The sequence below is a fragment of the Ixodes scapularis genome, unplaced genomic scaffold, assembly GCF_016920785.2.
Source record: "Ixodes scapularis isolate PalLabHiFi unplaced genomic scaffold, ASM1692078v2 PGA_scaffold13__105_contigs__length_92229423, whole genome shotgun sequence".
Lineage (NCBI taxonomy): Eukaryota > Metazoa > Arthropoda > Arachnida > Ixodida > Ixodidae > Ixodes > Ixodes scapularis.
Window position 1 is genome coordinate 23183996 of NW_024609839.1, and position 27576 is coordinate 23211571.

The 27576-nt window shown below is 43.0% G+C and overlaps 1 protein-coding gene across 1 annotated transcript in view; it reads right to left on the reverse strand.

Annotated features, from left to right (window-relative positions):
- The window catches only part of LOC115332176 (neprilysin-1-like), an 82377-nt gene extending 55173 nt beyond the window's left edge, over positions 1–27204 (reverse strand). Inside the window, exons 1-6 of the mRNA XM_029994532.2 lie at positions 27132–27204; positions 16952–16993; positions 15723–15884; positions 11736–11822; positions 9242–9438; positions 6016–6195 (exon numbers count right to left, since the gene is read on the reverse strand). Of these exons, the coding sequence (XP_029850392.2) occupies positions 6016–6195; positions 9242–9438; positions 11736–11822; positions 15723–15884; positions 16952–16993; positions 27132–27204 (741 nt within the window). The remainder of the gene's footprint in view (positions 1–6015; positions 6196–9241; positions 9439–11735; positions 11823–15722; positions 15885–16951; positions 16994–27131) is intronic.
- Positions 27205–27576: the final 372 nt, after the last annotated feature.

Below are 27576 nucleotides of genomic sequence, written 5' to 3' on the forward strand. Positions count from 1 at the left end.
AAGAAAAAATAGCAGGTATAGACAACGTCTCTAACTCAGCTGATAGTTGTATTCAACCAACCTTTATGTTCAAAACCACAACCGTCACAGAACAACCGAACATCGCTTTAAAACGCGAAGAGTATATTTGCAGGTGACTTTCCATGCCAGATATTTTCAATGCACTAGGATGTATAGTTCATATTGAAGGAGTGACTAATCATTTAATCAGAGACACCATCATTGTGACGCAGTCACGCAGGGTAGAGCAACGACCATTCCTGCTACGCTCTAATCTACGCTACGTGCTCTTGTGCGTATTTTTCTATCTTGGTTTTTAGTATAAACGATCACCACCATGTCGCCTACCGAGTCGGTAGCGATGAGCCGGTGCGACGACTACAGTTGTGACGAGGATTAACAAACACAATTACAAGGCCGGTATTTCGTCATCGGAGAATGAGCATCATTAAGGCATGCAGCTTGAGCACGAGTGGAGAGAGGGCTCAGATTGTGATGTCCTTCGGCGTCGAAAAGGATAAGTTGTTTTCTTACCGCATCCTGATTAAAGCATTTTTGAAGAGAACGAAGTGACAGATCCGAAGAAGAAGCTAAAGTTACCGCTACAAAACTCGATCTCGACGTTATATGGACTGGCTACTTTCTGTTTGGTCACTCTTGTATCGCCGTTTACGGTGACTAGGATGTCCATAGCATCATGCGTCAACGTTCTATATACCTCCTAACCTCGGAGACGTTTTTTATTCCTTTCAAATACACCGTCAAAGACATTTTAGCACTGGGCAAGTCTAAGGACATCCTAGCTCTGGGTGAGTCTAGGGATATCCCACTTTTTCTCTATTCTTTGATCTTAAGTCTCATGGGTGCGAAAGAGTTTTGTGACTCTTTTTGTAATTTGAAAAACATGGAAGGTGTGAGATATGATGAAACACATCACACAAAAGAGAGGCCAAGGAAGAGATACACATAGAACACAGAAGCGCTGACTCGCAACTGACATATATGAGAAAAAAAAGGAAGCGGCGTTTATACATAAAAAGGAAAGAAAATTACCATGCACAATACATTCATACAATGACTATTTACAAAATTATTAAAAAAAAGTACGAGAACTAAAAAATTCGGCAGAGACACTTAAGACTGTTTGCGCTTGGGAATGCGAAAGCGTTATAGTCCCCTTGGAGAAATGTTTTCGATTAATGTTTTCTACACGCATTAAAATTCTTTCCGCTGATTCGGTGTGTGCGTTTGCGTATACGTCGGCCACAGACCGGAAACATTCGGACCATTTTTGCTGCAGAACGATGATTTTTTTTTTCAGGCTATACGACCCCCATGTATGATGGTAGGTCTGTCGTGATGATGTAATCTTCTGTTGCGACAATGTCTTCGTCCTTAGAGGGATATATGTCTGTCGTGTAATCTTCGCGTCATAACGGTTGTGGCAGTGTCGGTTTTGGTGGGATGGGGTCAACTAAGAGGATCATTGCCTTGAGGTAGTAGAAACACACCGATGAAATCAGAAGAGCAAGTGACGTGGAAGACGCAGCGCGCTCATTTTATACACTCATGACGTGGCGCCACCTCCTCCCCATTGGCTAAGCCGTCGAGAGCCCAACGACGCACGCAATATGTCACACGTAGCGTGTGCAATGACGCACGCATTAGGCACACATTTAGTGAGCCAGAACTGCAGAGCCAGCGAGGCGCCGGGAAACGTGCTCGCCTGGTACCCCTGAGACCCAGGTTCGATACCAAATTTTCCTTTCAAATCTATAACTCTACTTTGTTTACAGAAAACGTACTGAGAAATATGACGTCAATCCGAGCATTTGTGACGTGCTTTAACTCGTTGCGTTGCCGTCCATTTTTGGTGCCATCACCTGATCACGCCGCCGAATACGCCGAATTTGCACGTAATGGGGCACATAATTGTTTCGTGTTTAAAGCTATAGGTGCACACGAGCAGGCCAGACCACAGAGCCTGGTAACACTTAGTTTTTAAAAGCACTGGCTAGAGGCTAGAAAGAACTCTTCCTTCTCATGCAGCGTAATTGACTGCTTGCAAACACTACACTCCTTTAATTCTGATATATGGTACGCTTCCAGAGCTTCTCCGTTAGTCCGATCTGAAAACTTTCCTATAATTGTCCTTTGTTTAAACTTCGGTGTGCATCGGTTGGCCTAACAGTGCAGTGGAAGGTGTCCTTCTATGGTGGCATGCCGCTGTAGCAAATTACTCATTTATTGTAATTAATTTACACTACTAATTACTTCAAAAAAACTGAAATGTAATTAAGTTACATTACAAATTATTACTATACGAAAGTAATGAATTACAATCACAAATTACCGAATAAAAGTTACAAAATTACTTTCAAATTACTGTTTCATATATTTTAAAGGATGAGCTAAACAAAAAGAAAGAACGCACTCTGCTTTGCATTTGCAAGGTAAAAACCGTCAATTCCGCACCAAGCCAGTGGGCAAAACCAAAGAGAGATACCAGCATGCGCTCCCAAACCGAACCGGTTGACCTTAGGTCTGTCTGTGTTGTGGGTTCACGTTTTTTTCGAAATGCCTACTGCGCACGCTGTCGATCCCCGGATGCGTCTAGGTTTGGATTGTCTTGCTATTGATTGTTACTGTGGGCTGTCTCTTCTTCGTGTGAACTTCGGGGCAAGATAATCTTTAAGGGGGACAAAACCCATGTTTGGGGAAGCCTACACTTGGTTACAGCAACACAGACCCGGTAGGATTTAGGTGGCACGACCCTCAAGTCCGACCAACGCGCACACAAAGGCACCTAGTCCGACCGTCACACGAGCCAGCGGCCACTAACGAAAACTCATTTCCACTTTCTTTTTTGTTATTTTTTTAAAGCTTTATTTTTTTACAAATGCAAGAGCTACTTCCTTTTTTTGTTTATTTCCGATAAAAAAAAAACTTTCATAAAATATCCGAAAAGTAACTACAGTTTTAGTTACAATTACCGCCACTAGGGTAATTCATTACATTAGTAAATTACCTGCGTCAAAAAAGTAATGAGATACATTACAAATTACTCTCAAAAGTAATTCAATTACAGTAATTTTATTACTGCCACCTCTGGTGGCATGAAGCGAATAATAGTGTTCTCGGAGGAGGTCTTTGACACAGCGCTCCGTCTGCTCTACATCGCTTTTAAATAACATATGGAGTAATTTATACAGAAGGCCTTTTGTGCATGGAAAGAATTGTCCCTGATATCGCTCCGCGCATCCGGGTTTTGAGCGCTCCTTTATTTTAGAGCGCAGTTGAGAGCGAATTCTGGCCACCTTCGGTGGGCTAAAAATACCATCGAAACCTCATAGTGATTCGACACTTTTTTCATATTGTGTGATAATTTGTGGACGTATTGAACCACCATCGAGCGACCCCTCCGCTCTATGGGACCTTGCGTAACAAGGACCCTATTACTCCAGTTGAAACCTGCTCTGGAAATGCTGAACAGTGTAGGCGTTTCAATTTAGCTTTAAAACTATATTTTACTTTGTGGGAGCATGACTTCACGAGCGCCCACACTAAAATCGACCAAAGCTACTCATCCTTCCTACAACTTTGGAATGCGATGACGTATCGTGTAGGATACCTCCCACTGTACTGTCACGCGTGCCGATTCACACCAAAGTTTAAACAAAGGAGAATTTTAGGAAACTTTTCAAATCGGACCAGTGGAAGCGTACAATACAGCAAAATTAAGCGAGTGTTGTGTCAGCAGGCCATTCATAACGCTGCTTGAGAGGGAAGTGCTTGTTCTAGCGAGTCCTTTAAACGAATAAGCGTCTCCTGAACCAGCGAATTGCCCTGCTTGTGTGCACTTAGAGATTTATATTTTCCTTAGTTTCTTAATGCGTTTGTAATTATTCATGGTGGAAATGTATTGTGCTTCGTCTTTTTTTTCTTTTTTTTTATGTATGAACGTTGTTTTTCTCTTCCTCTCATAAGTATCAGTTACCAGTCAGCGCTTCTGGGTTCTATGTTTGTCTCTTCCTTCTGTATTTTGCGCACTGTTTTTCCTCGTGTCTCAAAACCAACGGGCCCAACTCACCAGATTACTCGGAAGGTGCCCACAGTGGCACCCACCTTCTTAAGAAATGATTTTTTTTCTCTCAAAATCTTAGTGATTACGTTTTATCCATAAATGTGGGAGTAGCGTATCCAACTATGAGAAAATAAAATCTCGCGTGGGCACGCGTACTTGATCTTATCTGGACAGACCCAACATCACGGAATATTTTTATTTTTCTATAGAACAAGAAAAAAAAATAACACAGAATTGCTGCTGCCGTTACGTTGATCCTCGACGAATCGTGTTACAGTTTACTGCAGGGGTTCCCACTCAGCGAAGGATGAAAATTCCGACATCGCAAATGCTGAAATTTCTGTGTTCGAAAGCCGGCCGTTCTCCCGGGCGTCGGCGATTTCGAATGCAGCCACCACAGCTTTCTTCAATCACCCTTTACGGCCAACATACTATTCGCTCAGCGCTCGCGAAATTTAGATCTTGAGCTTAAGTATCACGAGCAGAGAGCGCCTTGAACCTTCAGACAATGTTTGCACCATACATATATCTGTGGTGGCATTACTTTCTTAGCCCGAGCGCAGATTGAAGTAGTCGTACACTAGCAGGCGACGCAACTACCAGGGGCGTCCTGGAGGTGAAAAATATTTTTCCTGCGTTTCAAGTGTTAAACTATTCTTGTCGATTTCAGGAGTTGAAAGCTCTTGCGGCGAGCCCAATTGGCAAAAAAAAAATGCGGGTTCATTCAACTTCGTTTTATAGTGAGGTCGTATGCTTACTACTGAAAGAGGCACCCGGATCAGACATAATCATTGACTTCTTGAGGTCGTTTTGGAAGGACACAAAACTGATATACAGGTATCTGGAAGTTTGTCTCAAAAGGGCAACCGTGCTCAAGCCACAGTGAAAAATTCGCTTACGTCCCTTACTACTTTCCAACATAAAAAATAGCTATATTAATTCTGCAATAAGTTTGATAAGCTTAACTTATTAACTTAATAAACAATAAGCTTTAAAAATAGTAAAAGGCATAGGCTCGTCAGTCGGAAACAATCACTAAATTACGAACCGCAGAAGATTTTAAGCTTTGTCTGTACGCGCTTATTTATACCTCCTACCAGCACACGTAGACACCGAAGATGATCTAAATAAATTTATTGAACTCCCTGTAGTGTCAATAACGTCTAATATTTTTCCTTTCGCACATATCTGTTCTTTACAGACACTTATTTTGTTCCGAATTTTGTATTTTTCAATATTTTTTCATATCATGCTGACATTACACAATATCAAGTCACTTTCTCCGTATTGTTATGCACTTTTGGCTCTAAGGCCCACCCCACCCGTATGTAATGCCCTCCTTCGGACAACATTATGATAATGTGAATAAATAAATAAAGATTAAATAAACACAAGCGTTCGCAAAGGTTTCCGAAACGAGTAGCGAGCAATCTATCCCGCCAAAAAAAAACAGTCCCTCATGACTACCTGCCCCAGTGGTACTTGTTGTTGCGCTCCTCCGAAAATCCTAAACCGCGCCATGGGTGATTCCTGAGTCTTGAAAAGCCAGAGCGAGCTACAGCGATTCAACACTCAATACCTCAGAACAAAGAAAGGGAAAAATTAAGGTTTTAATGCACGCAGAGAAAGCGCATACAAACAATTTCGTCATGAAGTTTTGCGACGAATGTTAGTGAAAGTAACGTCCGCTTTTCCCCTTGATATTACGCGGCGATAAAGCAGGCGATACAGAAAGGATTTGATGACGCTAGGACGCAACAATGTAACAAAGCGACGCGGTTTTTGTGTAGAACTTTAGACTTTAGGTACTCTGCAAAGATTAATTAATTCTAGCGCTTCCTATTTCCTTGTTTCTCTCAGGTAAACGTTACGAGTTTACCCAGTTATTTTAAGCAATAGCACCATTGGTTTATGTATTGAAGACTTCTTACCTTCATAAGTTCAACTTCGAAATTATATATTGAGTCTACAATAGAGCGCATGTGCTGTCTATACTCCGGATATAAAAGGCTAGTTATATCTTCAATGAACTTTTTGTACAATGCCTTCTTTTGGTTTGAAAGGTCACGAAATGCTCTTTCCGTCAAGGGTTCGAAGCGGGGAACATCCATCTGAAATGAAAAAAAGTGCGTGCTCAGAGTGTACGCTTATTTTGCACCTTGTAAAAAAAATCGCCTTTGTGAATAGTTCGTGCATATATCTAGGGATATATTCCTTACTGCGGTGTATATATTTTGCACCCATCAAAGGTATAGAGGGCAGTCCATGTCCTCAATAAATAATTTCTATTCAGGGTTCACCAAGTTATATTGCCACGCGCGTCACCGAGCGAGCGCGTGCGTGGCTGAATGGGATCTGTATGTGTCGTGGCGAAGTGCAATCCTGCTTGAGTGTGGGAGAGGAAGAGATAGTCGGAGCCTTTGAGGTCCTGACCATTCTTGGTTTGCACGCGCTGTGGAGGTCAAGAGCGGATCACCTTCATGTTGTCGAAGGAGGGAAACCTGCGTGGAGGCATTTTTGGATGGTTTTGTCTATCCAGGCTCGCTGATAGCGACTACAGAGCAGGAGGGGCTTGAGTGTTGGGAAACACTGGCCAAGTAAGGCATGCGATTTGCCTTGAGGCGGTTTCCCGGGTTGATACTGCCTCTCCAATTGCGCCCTTTGAACTGCGGATTAGACATTCGAAATATTGTGTTACTTTGTGTTACTCTGCAAAGTGCGTTATGTTCTTTTGTGGTTCTACTGCACTTTGACTGCAGGAAGAAGTGTGAACGAATTTTGTAACAGGTACATACAGTTCAATTTTAAATTAAAAAGAAGGGGGAAAGAAAGTGCGTGGCCGAATGGTTACCGTACTTGACTGTCGCTCAGAAAGTCTAGGTTCAATTCCAGTAAGCGGAATGTTCTTTTATTTATTCTTTTAACTTGGCGTTCTCGTAGGTTAAAAAAAAAATTCGTCTGATTGAGTTTCGAATTTTGTACGCGCCGAAAGTTCTACGCCGAATGTTCCAGAAACCCACGAGGGTACATAAGGGACTCAGCATGGCGAGAGGGGTCAGTCTCGCCCTAGCGCTCGGTCCTTCTTTTTCGCCGACATTGACGCCTGCGGCGCTAACCTTCTTCTATTTTGCTTTGGACACAAGTTTGCCCCACTAAACGTTTAGTTTACTTCACTTTTGTCGCCTCATCAATTGTCATTCGTGACAATATCCTGAATGCATTCTATTGGCGAGGCGACGGCAAAACAATGCTTTCGCCCATTCTGGAAGTGACGATATTCAAGATGGCGATGCCCTTGTGGAATAGGTATATAGGAGCGCATCCTTGCGCTAGTGTCCCTCCACCCTCCCCCTCCCTCCGTTTCCCGGGGCCACGAAGCGCAACGCTGGTGCGCCATATTTCATTGACTCCTACGAGGGAGGCGAGGCGGTAGTTTCGCGCTTTGGCCACGTTGGAGCAGGACCGCTTTCGGTAATATTAGCTTGAGCAGGAAACCGAAGCCTAGAAACGCGTTCAAATAGAGCGTTTTTTTCAGCTGTAAAACGCTGTACCTGCCTTACATCCTTCTAACACGGGTATATATTGGTGGTTTCGATGATTACGGAAAAACGTGTATATGGAATCATGCGTTAATTTTCAGTACTTAAAAAGTAGATTAGTATACATTAGTTAATTTTCACCCAATGAGTACATATTTTTTCTAATTGTTAACGTCCGCCGAGGCTGCCACTTTTGTTCCCGGAAAGAGCTTTTCGCTTTCTCAAAAACGGTGCAGCGATTTTTAACATTCTTTGTTATACTCCTGGTTTATGGGGTGTGGGCACCATTTCCGGCCGCCATGACAGGGGATTGAAATGCTACTGCTTCTAATATGTTTACGTTGTGTTTGGCTGGGTGCGCGTAGACTCGTGGTACTCTGGCGAGAAATTGCGTGAGAGTCATGCGCTTCTAGAAATGCGCCAGGGCTGTGACTTTAAGTTGTCAGTGCGCACCCGCTCAAACAAATTGTCACATGTGAAGTTCCTCGAGAGAAGGAATGCGAGACGCCGCTGACGCCGCCGAGTTTGGGTGATCGCAGGACGGCCAGTACGGCGACGACGGTGCTCGCTTTCTTCGATGTGCTGCCGACAGATGGCGCAACGTAAGACAGAAGAGGATGCGGCGAGGCGGTAACTCTATCGACCACCTTCGCTCAACGCTAGTTGGGAACCTGGCCATTACTTTACGTTCAAATGCAAGGCGACACGAAGTTCTGGGAAAGAAACCTTGAATATAGAGGCAAGGGATTCTCAGAGCAATACAGAAAAGTGTACATTACAGAGACCCGCGTTCATACTGAAGGAAGTATACTAAAAGCATTCGGGAGATTGTCAACTAAGCTCAGGTCCGACTCGGCGCCCCCCGCTGCGAAGCTCGGCGCGTATCCTCTGTGCTTGGGGGAGGTAGGCGTCCACTGCCGATGCCTCGCTGTTCACGATGAAGTTTAAAACGTTTAAAGACTTGTAGGTTATACGTCATGTTCAGGGATACGAACAGGTGGCTCTAATGGGTAGTCGTAAAGCTGCGCCCACGATACCTTAGGCAGATTTGTCATTCCTTTGAAGAAATGCTTGTTGTTTACTTCATTTTTAGATACATCGAAAATAGTATTTTTTTTTACCAAGTCAACAAGGTATACAGTGATTGAATTGCGTGTGTGCGGCCATTCCGGAAGCTGTACCATCCAAAGCAAGCATAATAATCAAATGAGAAGGAAATACATTTATGCCGAAGATGTTGCTAGGCTTGACAATAAATATGTGAGTACTCTCTCCACGTTGTCAACAAAGAAAAAAGTTAGTTTACGTGGCCTAACGGAGATAGTTGCGGAAACGTTGTGTGATGGTTTTTGTATATTGGCCACAAGAAGATATTTGCGGACAATTTCTGTATATTGGATTAACATACGCAAAAGACAACAAAAATAAAATAAAAAAATAGAGGTGTGACTTTAACGCAGTGGGTATGCTGTGTGTTTGTAAAAATACTAGAGTGTATGCGTGACATTTCTGCGCTGTGAAGTCAGCAATATGCCCAAACAACTCGCCCAAGCTGCAGTTTTGGCGTAACAATATAATTTGTCATTCAAGGGAAATACAAGAGGGCACAGTTACTTACAAATATTGTATGGGTACCAGGGTTGAAATAATTTACTTCCACAGAAATTCCAAACAGTCCATTCCAACCTTGTTCATTAATCACACGATAATTGTCTTTAGGTAGGGAGGTGGTCGGAATAACCTTGGGCCACGATGCGAAACCACTGTCTTTAAAAACCGCTTTAAGGTTCTTGATCTCATTCGCTTCCGTTGTATCTGCAAGAAACACCCATGGGACACCACAGTGACAGGTTAACTTTCGAATATTGCTTGTGTCATATTGTTAGGCCACGTGTCTGTATCTGGGGCATTTAATTGAAATTCTGTAATGTGAATGCCAGTGCGACCGAGTAAGAAATAAATGTATAGTTCACCCAGAGGATGAAATGCAGGCAAGTTTATTGGTTGTCAACAAACGAAAACAAAATGTCATTAGTAATTTAGGTTCTCGCAACTACTTTTATGTGCTATAAAGGCATCATTGTACCGAGGTTGCCCCTAGTTTTGAATGTAATTCTCGCGAGCAAGCCGTTGGACCAAAACGTTTCACTAGGTTGCCCGGATGTTAAATTGTCTCTGCCCATTTACACCGCGCGGTAGCCAACCGCAATCGTCCATGCGAGCGGCGCTCCGCCGCTGATAAAAGGGCGGCGCAGATTTTGGGCCGGCATCGCGGGCAATGACTGTCAATAAATGACTACGTGTTATTCAACCGGTGCGTTCTGTCATACTCCGAGGCGCGTAGCAGCAAGGTGAATCGTACGTACTTGAACAATAGTTTTAAAATAAATAGATTAGGCTAGTTACGCATTTCACATGACATAGAAATACTATACTACATAATCTCCTTTACAAGGAGCGGCGCTGACGCTACCCTAAAAAGTATTTGGAGTGTTTTGCTACAAAAAAAATTCAAATGGATGCAATTTGTGATGAACAGGTGTATATCATTCACTACGTAAAGTTGATAATAATTGGTCGGTGTATTATACGCCAACATATATCTGGAGCTCACGTAATCTAACATTAAGGATCCTTACAGTTACAAATTATCTGGTAAAACCCTTGAAGCTAATGAATTTGTGCTGGCGGTGACATGCACACTCATTAATATCAGGCATTTACGCATAACGTCCAGCCTAACCCTTACTAAGGAACCCACGTTTGTAGTCCTACTCTGCTTTTCTTCTGGGGTACCTCTGGCTATGATGGCCGTTAATGGAGAGTTTGGTTTTTGTCTGCTTTTAAGCTGGTGTCTTTGTATTTGGAACTTTAACACAGATCAACCCCCATAAAAAACCACTCAAGGTGACGTCTACCGCATATCGTAATTGAATTGCTCCGCTTTCTACGTTGGTGGGTGTAAATACTTTCCAGCGACCTCGCTTCTCCACCACGAGCTCGATGACCCGAAGGAGGATGTAGAAGCAAGAGGGATGTAGAAGTAGCAAACCCTCTAAAATCCTGACACACAATAGCAACAGCAACGTGCTGGCCTAGACTGTGGCGTGTCTGGCGCTTAACCGAGTAGCGTGGTTTCGAATCCAGCCTAAAATTCTTCAAGGTTTTTTGTTTTTTTTGAGGCAAGTTAATTGGTTTAGAAAGTGAAATCATTTGAGATATGTGGCGACCTTTAGACCTTTAATTTGCATTTCATGTCATGTTTTAATCACTTTCATTCTACGCGTGACGTCAAGATTCACGTGAGCGTTTTCGCTTGTTTTAAGTTTCTGCGCGAGGTCACGTGTCTTTGACGTCATGAGCCTATCGATCAATCTTGGATCTTAAGCCACCGACGCCGGCTTTTCTTCGACATAAGCTCCTTAACGCTATCCTGCCAAAGTAGTTGAAGAAAGCGCTTCTTCTTTGGGTCACAGTTCAATCAAAGAACAAGAAGAAACGTGAACAGTTCTTCAGACATTCTGCCCAGTAACTACGTGGCGTCATCAAAGATTTACACATTTATGTATGTGCAGAACCGGCGACTGTCCTTTCAAAGGAATCACTCATAAAAAACGGACCGTGTTACAGGCTTAAGCTAAAAAATTTTGGCTAATTTTGTTTGAAAGTGTTCAGCTGAGCAGGATACATTTACCAGCAATTTGAATGTATCACTTTTTGTGTCCGTATTTTGTCCTATCAAGTTCAACTGGACATTTTTACAAAAAGGGACCGAATTGATTTATGAACGTCGGAATTCAGCTTATAAATAATGATTAGAGTTCGCATTTATTGTTCTTCGTCACTGCTTAACCTGGTAGAGAGCAGCCGAACATTTATATTCAAGCCTGTGAAATTTATACTAAAAGTACGCCAACCAAAAATTTAAAGTAGGATCAGCCTAACAACCCTTAACCTCGGCATAGAATTATACAATCTGAAAGTTAAACAGCTCAAAACTTTTCTCGTACAAAGCAAACACAGATTTCGTCAGTTTGTTTTTATAACGAAACAAATATTTTACAAGACGTTTTGTGCGCCTCAGTTAGCGAAATACATGAATAAATACGTACCCGGGTTTTTGCAAGATTTGAAGATGTAATGCATTTTTGTCCGAAGAGTTTGCGCCCCGCCTGGGGGTTTGTAGGTATTGATAACACCTAAACGCAATAAAACAAAGCTGTAGGTTAGCGGTTGCACGAGATGTCATTGAGTTAATTGCTGCAGAATACAAAGCACCTTCTGAAAACCGCTTGACAGGGTGAGGCGTACAGATAATTGCGCCATGAGTTATATAATAAAGAAAACACGTTAGATAAACAAAAAGCGATGTAAATTGTGTACATCTTGAATAAATATACTCTTCACTTTGTCGGTATGAACGAAAAACTGGCATCATATATAAAAAAACTGGAGGAACCTTCGTGTCATATTCGCGTTGTGCTCTCTCGCAGTCAGAAAAAATAACGCAAATTTTTCCATGGCTGAAGCTTTGCCCAATACCTCTACGCCAACTCACGCTGGTACTTACTAAAATAAAAGTGATGATATTTATTTACACTGAGTGAAATGGAATATCTAAATCCTTCAGAATCTTCGTGAACACAGGCTAAAAAAGTCTTGAAGGCTGGAGAAAGCCTGTCTCGGCCTTCTAGCTAGTACGTTGTATATCGTGCTGCCAAATGCTAGAGGCCTGTGAGTGGAAGAAATTCAGCACTCCAATGCTGAAGAAAGAAGGATGGTTTAAATACATTTTAATATTAATTCTGCCTACATTATACATGCCGGCCTTATATAATTCCGTTAATAAAGGGCCGATCTAGATACATTTTCTCTGCGGCTTATGGTACCTTGTCTACCTCTTGTTAAGCAAATCTTCTCTTCGAATTGACCAAACTGTTCTCATGTTTGAACACAATGGTGCTGACTAAAATCACTCGATTCTGGGAAAGTACTGTCATTGCCTTCCCTACCTCCTAGCCGGACATAAACATATACTAACATACGGAAGACCCGAACGTCATAATCTGATTGGCTGATCGGTTTCTATTGACATGGCAGCCGACATTTCGACCTTTTGATATCTTCGAAACTTGGAAATTGTTGTACTAACCAGCGCACCAAAATCGCTCCGGAGCTTCGTCGTACTGGAAGCGCTCCTCGCCAGTATACGCGTACTTGGCACTGTGTATCCAATCCACTTACCAATTATTCTTTTTTGACAGATCTCTTACAGCGTAATTTATTGCAGGAAAATTATTTTTTAATACCAACAAGCACCGACGCCCCATGATGGGGTGCAGCGAAGATGTCAGCTTAATTCGCCGGGGTGTGAATAGACAAATATTCGTATAGACGAAATGTCTTTATAAAGCAACCTGTGACCGGAAATTTCCGACGGCTCACAAAGAATGGCCAACATGCGGGATCTTGGCGGTACTTTTCCGAGATCCGGTGACTCTAGTGCCGACCTGATCACGCTGTGGCCACCAACATAGAAAGACGGATGGAGCAGGCCGTTTGTGGGTGCTCTTTGTTCAAACCTGAAACTTCTGTGACGTGTCGCCCAGTGTTTATGCCACGATACCGCCAACCAGGTTCTCGGGAAAGTTGGAAAGTGTTTCGCGCTCCACTGCAAGTTATAGTATAAATAAAAACCCCGGGTGTCCCGCCGTTACTACGAGGTATGTTTTCTAATTTTCGAGAGCTGCGGCCGCAGTGGGCATTCAAATCCTCCGTAGCTGTTAATGCTATCTGCTCGGGGGGTTGGTTTTTAGTTTTGCCTCCGCACCGGACGCCCTCTTATCCCAGTGGAACTTCCACAATCTTAGCCGAACAACGCCAGTAGGGTCCGTGGCACCCGTTTTTAGACATAACGTGTGAAACATTGGCATGGTCATTATTCATTTATTTAAAATTTTTTCATTATTTTGTTTTAAAACACGATCTCAAACTTAAACGTGTGGACCTTCTGCAGTGCAAGTTCTATGCTTGATAGTGTAATATATTCCTTTTAGAAAAATTTCACGAGACGTCTTGGTTATCCCATAATGCTCTTCGGGGTAACGGGAATTGCGGGGTTATTTTGATCTACCCTTCGGACGGACCCAGACTCTTCGTGTGTTTTTTGGGAACGGCATAATTTATTCTCCCCTACTATCTTCTGTTTAACACACATGAAAAAGAAAACCAGCAAAAAACACCGTCATCACATCCCCCATCGTGCTTGCGTGTTACTTTCTTTGCGTTTAGAAATTACATTATGAACCAATACCAAGTGTGTCTTATATGTATGCGTGATCTTTTACGTATACCGCGCATCAAGCAGACGCTGTTGTCGACATATATTTTCGGGAGGGAATGTTTTTGTTTTGTTTTTGCCACAGAATCTAACACAAACTTGTTATTGCCATGCCCTGGGTCGATTCATTTCAAAATGCACTTACTTGGAGCTAATAAAGAACGCTGTGTCCAAAGGTACGTCGGACGTATCCGATCCGGAACGAGAAGTCAAAAGGTACGTCGGACATATTGTAAGCAGCCCGATTCTGTTCAATAAATTAGAAATCGGGGACATGCGATGTCTGCTCTCCATCAAGGCTGAGCGTCCGAAACGTCGCTTGTTACCTTTCCGCTTCTCTTTGCACGTCTTATCCACGCTTTTAGTTTTGTGCAAAACTTAACGTGCCGGCAGCACACTCCCTTTGGTTCCTAGCAATCGGTTTCGTCATCAGTTGGTAGATGGTGGCACACAACGGCACTTGCGCTACCGCACAGGCGCGTTAGAATATAGGCACAACTAAGGCGTTGTGTGTTATGTTTCTGTTTCGTCGCCGTTCGTTTGACTCCGTCGTCTGACTTGCAAGCGCACCTCTATTTTCTTTACGTGGTTCAGGCCATTCGTTCAGGCGTTCAGAACTTTGCTGTACCCCCAGAGTGCGAAGAGGACTTTGTACACAGTGAAGTTAGAGCGAAAAGTGAACACGTACGCAAAAGGCAACAGAAACTACGGCACTGCAGAGCATCTGCGATACCTTGTGATATGGCAAAGAAGACAGCGGGAGTTGGTATCCAAGGGCGCCGGGACCCGTAAAACCTGTACGGGAACGCGCAATAATGCGAAAATCGACATTCGAAACTCGAGGAGAAAATCCGTGAGTTTGTATACAGCTAACTGGACGGGGCCACCAAGGACTCGTCGAGTCGTAGTGAGGGCAACTGGTTTACGGTTCTACGAAGTGAGAATTGACGGCAAGCGTGCTAATTCTCTAAGGGTGTAAGTTTTATTTCAACTGTGACATTTAGCTTTTGAATTTTCTACGTTAAAATAATATTTCTTGCACAAAATTTGAAATATCGGAGCATTTCTTGAGTGTAAACACCCCCCCCCCCCCTTTTCCTTGAACCTCGCGGGTGTGTAAAGAAAGGAATGCTTACAATGAACTAATTACGGTAGCAATGAGAATAAAGATGGAATGAAAATTGCCAGTGCGGTCTCAGTAAGGCACGCTATGACCCGCTGCGATAACACCCTTCCCCATTGCGGCTACGTCCAACGCATCTCTCGGTACCGCACACGTCCGACATGTATCTTAAGGCTCCGGGGTTCAGATACGTCCGACGTACTTTTAGACGTTCCGGTTACATCCGATGTACGTTTAGACACAGAGAATATAGAATAGGTCTGAGTACCCGAATCGCTTGTTCTTAAGGTTCCCGTGTATAATGGGGGCCGTGTCAAAGGTGTGCCGCATCAATCATACTTGCATAAGCCTGATTGGTCATTTTTTTCTAATTAGTATTATCAAAGGTTACGTTATATAGCAAAATAATTGCGATTTACCTCAGAGTACCCGCTCTTTCATTTAGCCTGAGGATTTGGATATCCACGGTATCGTTACTTGCCTCCGATTAACATAAAGGCATAATATACAGAGATGTTACAGCGTAAAGAATGCAAACCTAGGCCAGTGGAGCGAGCGTGAAAACATTATTTTTGAGAATGCTTGAAGTGGAAATACAATACGATAATATATGATAATATTCATTGTTCTGCTTACGTTCCATTTCCGTTTCCACCTTCATCGTGGTTTGAACAAATCTGTTGACTGCAGTCCTCTGCGGTGGAATCGCTGTTTTCGCGATGTAATTACCACAGACGAATTCATAAAAGTCATCGCATGGGTTGACGTTAGATTTCATGCCATTTAAAATTCGTGTTGCTGAAAGACGTAAAATAGAGGTATTCAAGCATCTGCTTTTTTTTCCATTCTCACAACTGCATCGACATATAATATTAAAAACTTATTTCAGGCATCAGACACTATATGTATGCATAGCTCGAACACTCCTAGAAAGCACGTAGGTAATGCGTCTTCATCCTTTACCTTTCACTTCTCGAATATTACATATACCACATTCTTCCGTAAGGATATATGTTTTCAAAACTATCACATGCATGCAAACTTCTTTATCGCATGTACTATAAGCTGAAACATTCCTCGGTGGTCATTTATCTACGTCAGAGATTTGAAGATAGCTATGGTCTGAACTACGAGTGGAATGCGATGGTAAGATCGCATACTTCGAAAGATTTAACACCTTTAGAAATAACAAAAGTTGGAATCGAAGAGACAGAAAAATGCCAAATCGGGTAATTCATGTCATATTGATCGTAATGGTACGTATTTTTGTTCTCCCGATAGCGATTTTCCCTGTCTTAAAGCAACGCATCCGATCCATTCCTATCAGAAGTCTACACTCAATCTGTCGAACTTTCTCACTGTAATATGCGAAATATCTTGCAGTTTCAATCAATCTTTAGAAGTTAAAGATTCCACTGCGCTACAATTAACACATGATGATACACCCCCTGTTGCAATGTGCAACGTTATTGAGAAGGGGAATGTAGGCTATAAGAAATACCTACAAAATATGTTATGTAAAAAATACGTCTCGTATAAAATAGGTTTTGTATAAAAATACAAACACGGTGGGCTTTTTCGCTTCCCGAAACGACTTTTCAATATTGCCTAATTAAATTTAAGTATTTTTTATGCATTTCATTCGTTATAGGATTTTGAAGATTAAAGTTAGAGCTATTTTTTATATATATCTTTGTAGACAATTAGGTCTGCACGAGCCCGATGGACGATTGGTGGGTTTATTTACTCTTCTCAGAAGCGTAACCTTTAAAGTCTCCAAATTGTAACAAATGCGTTCTTACTTTAATCCAGCGTAAATTAACTATTACATAAAAAATACTACGATTTAGAAAAGAAGTCTTTACCAGTTTCTTTGCACTCATCCGTAGTGCAAACATTGTTACGATCTGTGAGAGAAAGAAAAAACGGAAATTCAAAATATGTCACTCGTGCTTAGAATCATAATATTTATTTTTTCAAACATAATGGCGGAAAACACAGGAGCCCAAACAGGATAATTTTTATATTTAATCAAATAAAAAAATCACGAAAAATCATTGAAAAAAAATTAAAATGTGAACCACACCGGATACAAGAGCAATCTTGCAACGAGGGACGTAAACTACACCTCTTTATAATATCGGTTGTTCATAGTGTGGTTAAAGAACCCCTTAAACGTTCAGCTAGAGAGGAGCTGTAATGGTTTGTCTTCTTAACACCGCTCTATAGCTTTGCCGATGTTAATCCAGTTGCAGATGAAAATACAAACACCAGCCACAACATTATTTAAGAGTGTAGGCGTGCTCGTGTGAAAAAAGCAAGTCGTATCAGAATAATTTGTTTCAGGGGTACTCGCCGCAGGGTTGAAAGATACAAGGACGCACGGAACGGCGGCCGTCCTATTCATTTGACTATACATGTGCACGCAAGATTGGGGACATATCACAATTCGCAATATTAACTCCGGCTTCAGTGTCTTGCAGTTAAAGCGAATGCATTATCAATGTATCGTGCTAAGAAATATGCAGGGTAGGGTGTTCCACGTAATTTTAGCAAAGGTTTAGAAATATTTTGTTGCATTTGAGAATGACGAAACCAAAAGAATTAAAGTTTTTTGGTTCTTTGGCGCTAGTGAGCCTATTCCTCGTTTTTCCCAATGAAATACTTAATTACGATGAATTAATGGCGTTTTAAAATATTCAAATCAGAGCAAACGTTCCCATGACAAAGTTGTGCAGCGTTTTCAGAAATACCCCATTCAGTGGTTTTTGTCAAGAAACCCCTAACGTGATTTGTTTTCCAGACTTCGTGTACATCCCGCAGATTACGGGAAAACACGCTATTGCGCTCTCACGAGCGTTGTATTCGCAACTTTCACGACTTATAGGGGGCGCACTGGTGCCTATCAAATGTCTGTCATCTGGATGATCGTCGTAGAACAGCAGTACGAGGGGCAGTTTGATACTTTAGACCCATGTTACGGATAAAAAAACAGGACGCGGGATGGCCAAAAAAACATGCTTTTCGTGCAAGGCGCTTCAAATTATGAGGCGCTGCAGAAATGCAGCATTCTGCGTTAAGTCCTTATTTCGAACTCTTTATGTTCGCCTTCCCCCCATTGAAAAGCATGCGGGAAGGGCCTTAGAACGCACCTGGTATCGCTGCGTCACAGCGTTCTTGTGCAACATAAAGTTCATCTGCTTTCCTCGCCGTCACCATGGCGACGAACGCCGAATGAATAGAAGCGCGCACGGTACCGCCGCGTGAAGCCAGCAACAGCTGACGCCATTTTACGAACGCCGTCTGCTAGCCAAAGCCGACCGCGGTTTTTCAGATCAGCCGGCTCCGCCGGTGCGCCGCGGCGGAGGCGGTTGACCTGACAAACCGTGACAAACCGCGGAGCGTAGTGTAATTTTTTTTTTTTGCAATCCCTATTTTCCCCAATGTTCTTCCCAACGGAGCGGTTCCTCGAAATTGTGCGAAATTTCCCTTTTCGTATGACAAGACGTTCCCAGGCTACTTAGATAAGGACGCTAAGGACAGCTGATTGAAAATGACCGAAGTCGAATTCGGAATAACTGATGAGTTTCTCCGTGCCACCTGTCGCATGTCGACGCGTTGTAACGGATTTCGCGTTGATTTGGTGACACTCTCGAAACTAGTCTTCATCTCCGGCGCGCAGCCGGGGCAGCAAAGCACTGACCTGTCCTTCGGTGTTTCGGTAACACCAATACGGCCGCACTCAGAACCTGCGTCTCCTTCCCTTGAGAGCGTGGCAAAGTTTCAAGATTAACAAACAGGCTAAGATGATAATATTCGCTCTGATCGACACGTCATCATCGACACCTGCCATGTAAGCAGCGAGTGCGGTTTCAATGCTCATATATGCGAAAGATTGGAGCCGAAACGGAAGAAACTAAGCGCAGACGACGAAAGCGCAGGAGATCCGGCGGATACGCGCGCGCGATCTCGCGAACGCGAGAGTCAGTGCTGTCACGGGACAATAACGCGAGGAAAACGGAGGCCAATGTGGCCACCGGCAACGCCGTTACCGCTAGTGTGATCAGGTTTTAATATAGCCCCACATAAAAAAATCTAGGGGTAATATCGGGTGATCCTGCGGCCCAGGACGCGGCCCGTTGCGCCCGATTCAATGTCCGGGGAAGGCACGGTCCAGCCGTGGTTGTGCTTGACTGCAGCTTCTGGCGGGATCCCCTGCAGCTGTTATGTCCCATTGGCATGCTGAAACGTGGTATCAGCATGTCAATGGGACATCACAGCTGAAGTCATTGACTGGCCCTTTTAGGTTTTTGCTCGCGCATCTTTGCCCAGTCAAAGCCGTGTCCAAAATACTGGACCCATAAGTGTGCTGTCGTATTTGCCGCACCAAACATTGGACACTAGTACTGGAGGCGAACCTTCGCAAGCCAATGGGGATTGGTGTCACTCCAATAATGTCCGTTGTGGATGAGTTCGATTCGTCAGTCCACAGAATTTCGTTCAAAAAGTAGGAATCCTCCGCTGCTTTGATCAATATGCAGTTTCAACAGTCGAGTCTACACTTGAGATCCCCGGCAACAAAGTTTTGGTGCAACTGGACCTCGGAGGGGGAAGGTTACCACATTTTAATATTCTCCACGTTGATGACGGAGGCACACCGGTCTCTGCGCTAACGTCACGCACGCTAGCATGCGGGTTAGCCACCGTGAACACATAAACATTGCTTCACAGTCACTTTGTGAACGTACCGGTCTGCCCCTCAATGCCCCATAATTATCCAATATCGCCATTGGCCTGCGTCGCGTTCCAGGGTGCCAGCTGTAAAAGATCTTTGCGGGTTGCCTTCTGTTTCTGTCCGCAGCCCCAAGGGCGTCGACCATGACTGATTTTTCTTCATTAAAAAGCCACAGTCTGTCTCCTAGGGCGAAAATAACCTGTCTTCACGTGGGACGTACCAAAAAGAAAAGGGCTCTGGCACTGGCGCCTATGTCTCGCCTTTGCGAGCAAAGTAATTTTTTAATGTCGTTATCTCTGCTAGCCTTAACAGCGCAGTATGCGTCCGTCCTATATTTTTGTTTTTGTCTCATTGTTTAAAAACAATCCCGGATTCTCTGTCTTCGGCGTGTAGACCGGCTGTCTCTACCCCAAGCTGCCGCGGAATTTCTTTTTTTTTTTTTTTATGCAGTGGAGCTACACTCTTTCGCTACACTTTACTTTACCTTAGGTCCGAGCGCGGCCAATTTTATGAGCCGAAGGGCGCATCAAACAGCGCAAAAACAAAATGTCATGGCGCGCTCTTTGCGCTCGAGAGGACAAGCCGGCGGAGGAGCACGCACAGAAAGACGGCGAACATCGGCTTGTCCTGTGAGTGTAGGGAGCACGCAGTGCAAAGCAGGAGCCCTACTCTGGACATTTGGCGAAAAAGTCGGCGAGAAATCTGGATCCTGATTGGCCTGGACCACACTTGGCCTTGGCGCCGGCCAATCATTGCCGCCGGAAGTTTTGGCGACTTTTACGCCAAATATCTACATTAGTGCCCCAAGATAACTCGCTGTCGCGTATCTCGCAGCCAGCTTACGGTAGGATTGACTGTGAATCGTTACAGTGCTTTTTATGTTATCAATGTGATGACGAAACTGACGACGGGACAACAGTTAATATATTAGGTCTCTTCGATTCGCCTCAACTGGCTGAAGATGTTCAGCAGTGCAGGAACTGGGGCACTCAATTCAACCGAAGGTGGCACGGCCGCTGCACTGGTGTGTTCGATTCATTACAGCTCTGAACGAGTTCAGACCCAGTTCCTCGAAACCTTGCACCAGCTACGGGGTCAGCTTAGCGGCCGTGCAGAAGCAGACGTCGAGAGCAGGCGACGAGAGTAGACGACACTCCTCGCCCGTATCTGCTCGCGGTACCATTTCTCATGGCTCTCGCTGTAATATATGCGATGTTTAAAAGGGTACTCCGCCGATTTCTGAGCTACTTCAACTAATTATATTTTCTAACTCCCCGGCCTTTACCCTTTCTGGTATGCTATTTAGTATCGTGAAATTCATAGTAGTTATTGCGAAATCGCCAAATGAAAATGATGCAAAAACAAACATTCAAATATACCCGCCCTTTTCAGGGCCGTGACGTCAGTGGAAGGTAAGCTTGCCAGTCGGGCGAGCAGTCTAAAAAATAGAAAATGCCAATCATTTGTTCCGTGCTGGAGCGCGGGGACTGGAGCGAGCTTCCAAAGCATTCATTTGACACCATGAAACTGCTTCGAATCAGTTGGGAACAAATTCTACAGTCCATAGAGTGAACCCCTGCACTTCCACCGACGTCACTTTTTCATTGTTGCCAGTAGAGACTTTCAGTTTGAAAAACACGGTGAGGACCAAAATTGTAAATTCAATAACTTCGTGAAAAAAAATTATTTTGACCTAATATTTGGGATACAATTTTGGCGATGTTGTTTGGCGGGTTTAGCAAAATTTCAAGCAAATCGGCGACCATGAAGAAATCGGCGGAGTACCCCTTTAACAATAACGTCGAGACGGTGGTTACATTTCCTCGCATTATTTGAAATAATGTACCCATGGTGGACGCGGAAGCGAGATCCTAACGGAGGGAAGAATTAGCTCAAATATGATATTCTGAAACGCCCCTGCTCCAGCAAGTTCGGCTTCTTGTGGTAAGTGTTGAAAGATTGTATCACGTAAATTGTCTCGTGTTGATGTTATATGGATATTCGCAGTGTTTATATGCTTCTGAAAAGGCACACGAAGAGTATAACATTCTTAACACCCTCCCCCCCTTCAGCTGCTCTTGGATGCATGCTAACGACTCCGGTGAATAGCAGAGGTCTGCGATTGAGCACACTGGGGCACTCGAATGCCACTATAGCTGAGCAAAAGCTGCATGCTTTGTCCGCTGGAACCTGTGGCCGCTCAATAATGGGCATAGAAGAAAAAACGCCGACAATCGGAATTTCATGGCTTGGTAGTCTCACGCCGATCTATGTTGAGAGTGATAACAAAAGCTTCAACTTGACGCCAAAATGACGGTCGATAACTGTTTTGGCCCATTAGACGCTCTCGGCAGACGTTGGTCTTTGAAGTGACCCCTACCGCCTGCTACCACCAGTAACTCCCGACACAAAATCATCCTGCTACCACGGACATCGAAACGCGAAACTGAAGAGATTTGGAATTAATCTATTGTGAATGTAAATCTTATCGTGGCGTATGCTTTCGAAAGACACGAACGCTTATGAACAATAGAAAGCAGACGGTACCCTTAAAGATGCAGACAGAAAGGCATTTCATGCAGAAAACGTTTTTAGTACACTCAAATGACTAAACATACACAGAATATATTTCGTTTATGTACCTCCGAACGAAGCAAATGCGAATGTTCGGATGAAACCGCGAAGAGTCAAATGTAGCATGAGACGTGGCGTGCAGAAATAAGAACAAACAGATGCAAACGACACCCTGCACTTCCGTTCTGGAAGTCGATCACAGCGCCAGTGCAAGCGCGGTGGCTGCACTGGTTCTACGCCGTTAGTGCACGACACCCGCACTCCTCCGAACTCGGAAATAACTATTTCAGAACCCTCTCGCCGAATCGAATGGACCTATTCCTTGTTTTGCTGAGTGATGTTATTTCGGGAGAGAGGAGCGGGGAGGGGGGGGACGCTGTTGCTTTGTCATGTATATCTGTGCCTCTTGTCATTGTCCCCCAGACCACTGTCTTTCATTCCATGTTGTCTGTATACACCATTCACATTGACTGTCAGTGCCTTGTTTTTGGTTTTATTTTAGCAGCCGCAGCGGCAGCGCGCCCGGTCACCATACCGGTATAATTTGTTAAAGGCATGTTTGAGTGCGCTAAAATGCAAGGCGCACCGGCGCGCAGTCACACTTTTTTTTTTCATAATTCAAGTGTTTTTTACGAAGCCGGCAAAAACAAACCGTGTTGGTGATTCCTTTAAAAAAAAACACACTAAACTAGATGTTTCTGAGGACACTTTACAACTTTGTCATTTGAACTTTTACTTCTGATTGATCATTTCGAAAGTTCATTATTAACTTAATTGATTATTTCATTGGACAAAGTACAAAACGAAATAGCCTGACTTCCTCCATATAATGAACACACTTTAATATTTGTTTTTGTTTTCATGAGATATGCGCCAAAATATTGTTAAACCTTGGCTAAACTCACGCGGAATACCCTGTATCCCAGAAATTTGTGGCATCGTAGGCTTGCTCCATCTACTAGCCGCTTGCGGCAGCGTTCCCTTAGAAGCCCTTGCATTTGATATACAAATATGACCACAAAGTCGAAACTTCAATCGTTGAACGAATCAATTGTTCAACGCTATTCCATTCCACTATTCCATTCTATCATATACCAGTATCATTGTGTCAATATTTTAAGATGATGACGTGTAAATTGCAGGTTCCTCGGTCTAATAAAGTTTTTTTTTTTATATTGTCACTACTGATAGTATCCAAGTTGTGTATACTCGGGCATAAACAATTCATTATTATTTTTGGAAATTTATTAGAGCCCCTTTCTAATAATATAGAAAACACTGTAGTGTCTGGAATTTGTATTACGTGTGTAGAAAAATATATATCGGAAGCACCTCACGGAATATTTTTAGAAACAGCGAAGGTTGAAGAAGGACCATTTAAAATACAACAAGGTACATTATTTCCCACACAACTGCAGTAACCCAGACGAATTTGTAATGTGTTGCGTGTATTTCGTTTTTTTCTTTTTCTTGTTTGTTTGTTTTCCTTACACCCATCCGCCAAATAGGTAGATTCGCTCTCGCCTAGACGTTAACAATGCTTTCCAGTATTCTCCTCCTGACATCAATAAATCAGCAATAAAAACTAGATATTTCATTTTACGATGATCTGGAATTGTAAAATAGTTTTCAAAATGTTCTCGCTAGTTATTAATGTTGTCTGATTATAACAGTTATTTTTATTGTAATGAGTGGGAGCACTGTGGTGAGTACCCGATTTATGAAAGAATAGTTTTTCGTCCGAACATAACATTCACATTTCATAACTAATATTAAATCACGTTCGAAATATTTACGTGGAGTTAATTACCCCAATTGCCCTAAACAGCAAAAGAAAGATCAGCAGAACAGTGCTTTGAAATATCCCACTTGATATCACATTTCTCTAAGAGGGTGGAAGCCCAAGATTCTGAAATAGCCCCTGCTTGTATTCGGTGTCCCTAAATGTTCTACCAGGCGTGTCGTGGCTGTCCATTCAGTTTTTTTAAAAAGAGCCATAGCCGTTCGATTCACTGCATTGTTTTCCGTTACGGTGCACGTCACCCGGTAGACTATTTTTTCCAGCCCGCATATCACATCTCTAAGCAACTTGTGCAGAAACTTCCAGAACTTTCCACGGTGAAGAACGGACGGAAGCAGCTTGTTTCAGCGTGTTCAAAGACGCTTTGTTCGGTTTCCGTTGCTTTCTTTGTTCGTCTTGTTTCAAACGCCGCACAACTCGAGAGAGTTCTGCGTATTGTGCTCGACGATCAAGTGCTGCTTCCGTCATGCCTGACAAAAGCTGTGTGCCTCGGTGTAACGGTAATCACAAAACGGGGCCCAAAGAGCACTTGTTCGGGTTTCCTAAAGTTGAAGCGCCCCGGGATGCCTGGATAAGCGCCATCCCCCGAGAAAACATCATTGTTTCCCACAGAACGATGGTGAGTAATTTATATTTTCAATTGTTTATCTTGCATTCGTAGCGGCATAGGGCCATTTGGACGGGATAGCAATACAAGGATTGTGTGAATAGGCGATAATGGCGACGTGCAGCGTATAATGGTAAGTCGCTATTATTCGTACGAAGGGTATATATTTTTATAGATGTGCAAGCTTCACTTCGACGACGACGACGTTCTTCGGGAGGTGTCTCACGTCGACGAAGTTACCGGGAAGACGGTGATTGCGCCGCTGTGTGGGGTGCGCCTTCGTTCAGGTGCAGTTCCATCAAAGTTCTCTGGCTGTCTAGATTATTTATCGAAATACCATGCGAGAAGAGAGAACCCGGACAGCAAGCGACTACGTCAAGAGGCTTCTGCAATCGAAAGAACGCTTGCAGAGTCGATTGATTCATTTCGCAATAAGGAAGAAGCATACCGAATACTGAGCATAAAATACTTCTCCGACAATTTAAAAAACGTGTAATCGGCATTCCGGCATGCTATTAAGGACAATGGACACCTTTAGCAAAACTTGAAGTCTTCAAGGAGACCGCCACTTTCATTGAGATTATAATAACGTGGTGGAAAAGAGTGAATCTGAAGACACCCGGCAAGAAAAAGCAGGCTGAAAGATCGGTTCCAAGAACCTGTGCGTCCGGCTTCGGACGACAAGATGGTGGATTTTCTCTGCAACATTTTAGACTGGTTGGAAGGGGGGGGGGGGGGAGAGAGAATTCGTGTTCCTCACATGTTTTAACCGCAAGGCACATGCGCGACCAAACTGTCCGATCCGACATGCGGACTGCCGGAACGACGTTCGGGGGCGATGGTTTTCGTAGCACCGGAGAGCGTCAAAAACCCTCGCCCCCGAACGTCGTTCCGGCAGTTCGCACGTCGGATCGGCCAGTTTGGACGCGCATGCTACGCTCTGCTTTCAGCCATGTCGCGCCGTGTAGGAGCGGGGCGCGCTGCTTGTAGGAATGCGCTACCGTGTAGAAATGCTTTTTCATTCCTACACGTAAGCAGACTTAAGTGTACTGTAATTTTATGCCATTTTATGCGGGCCGGGTTCGGTCCGGGTAGCACGCATTTTCTCGAGCCCGGGCCGGCCCGGGCCGTGGCTGGGCAGTCGTGTGCTTGCAAATTCTAAATTGTTGATATGTAAAAATGCGCTCAGAGATTTTTTAGGTTCAATAAAATTTTATTCTAAAATCTAAAACCTAAAATCTTATCTAATTTTAAATCATGCAAAAATCGTGATTGAACTCAGATGTTAAATAATCCTTACACTTATTCTCTACTCTCAATAAAACAATATCTTTTTGGATTGCGAATTACCGGTTTTCAAGGGTTTATCGAGGGAAGATTAGAAAAATTAGACTTTTTTTATTTCTAAACAAAATTGTCACAATTTTCGCAATTTTAATATAAAAAAAAACATAACAGGTTTTTATCTACATATATTATGCCAGTTGGCGTCCTTTATATATGTAAATGTTTACGTCGCTGAAAGTTTTATTTCTTATTCCTGTGGGGGCATCGAAGTTTTGTCTACGCCCGATCGAAAAGATCGTTGTTCCACCTACTTTAAGACGCACGTTTTTTTTTTTGTTTTTTTTTACAAAAATAAAGCAGTATTTTGAACAGTAAGGTTTGTTTTCTTTGTGCACATGTATTGTGACCTCATACAAAACTTTAATTGAAAAATAGGTCTGACACCCTTATGATTTTCCTTGTCTGGACATACCCTGCAGTGGTTAAAATAAATTGATCTCACCTGAAACACATAATGCTGACGTAAATGAAATAAATCTAACTTAAATAAAATAAATAAATAAATAAACCAACTTGATATGATTTATATTATGTCTTCCTCTAAATTTATAACAATATCGGTATATTAAACAAAATTGAGTGCAGCTAGATAGGAGGTCATAAAGTGGCCTGTTTCTTGGACCTGAGCGAGTACATTGCATAAATATTTGATGATAAGAACATGTTCATCTAAAATTATAGCATTTGTAAAGTTTCCACAAAACAAAAAGCCTACGATTCGAACTTAATTGCCAACAGGGATATCTCAGTATTTCTACAAGTTTTGTTCTTGGGTTCCTTTCCATAGTTTCCCGAGGTTAACATGGTTCCTTCTTGTATGTAAGTACATGTTGAAGAGATTCTTTTTTTTAAGATATAATTAATTACATCATAAGTGCATCAAGCACTTTACATGCTCACAAGTAAAATATTTTATAATACGTTTTCTCTAGTTTACCGGCGATCAAAAGCCACAGCCACGTAAACCCTTTGTTTTCTTACCCTTCGGAGGTACGACAACGCTCCACCCGACTTGCAGCGCCGCAAACAGCCACCATAGTTGATTCGCTTGCATCGTGGCTTCCACAACTGCGTGTATGTTCGCAGTAGCAAAGAGGACTGAAAATACAAAGGAGATATTTAGAACAATTCATGAAATATCCGAACAAACATTGCATCGATCACCTATAAGCAGAAAAAACATTTCGCAAGATACATTAAATAATATTTTAACTAGCTTAAGTTTGTGCGTTTATCAAAACTAACATGCTTCATTTAAATAAATGCATCCCAACAAGAAATGTGCAATATTCCTATAAGTTCTTAAGTTATTAAGAGTTAGCAGAAATTCTACAGTATTGATACCAACCAAAAGAGCAAGGAAATGTGTTGTCTATCTTACATCCGTATATTTATAGCGAAATGTGCCTCATTGTTCACATGTGTA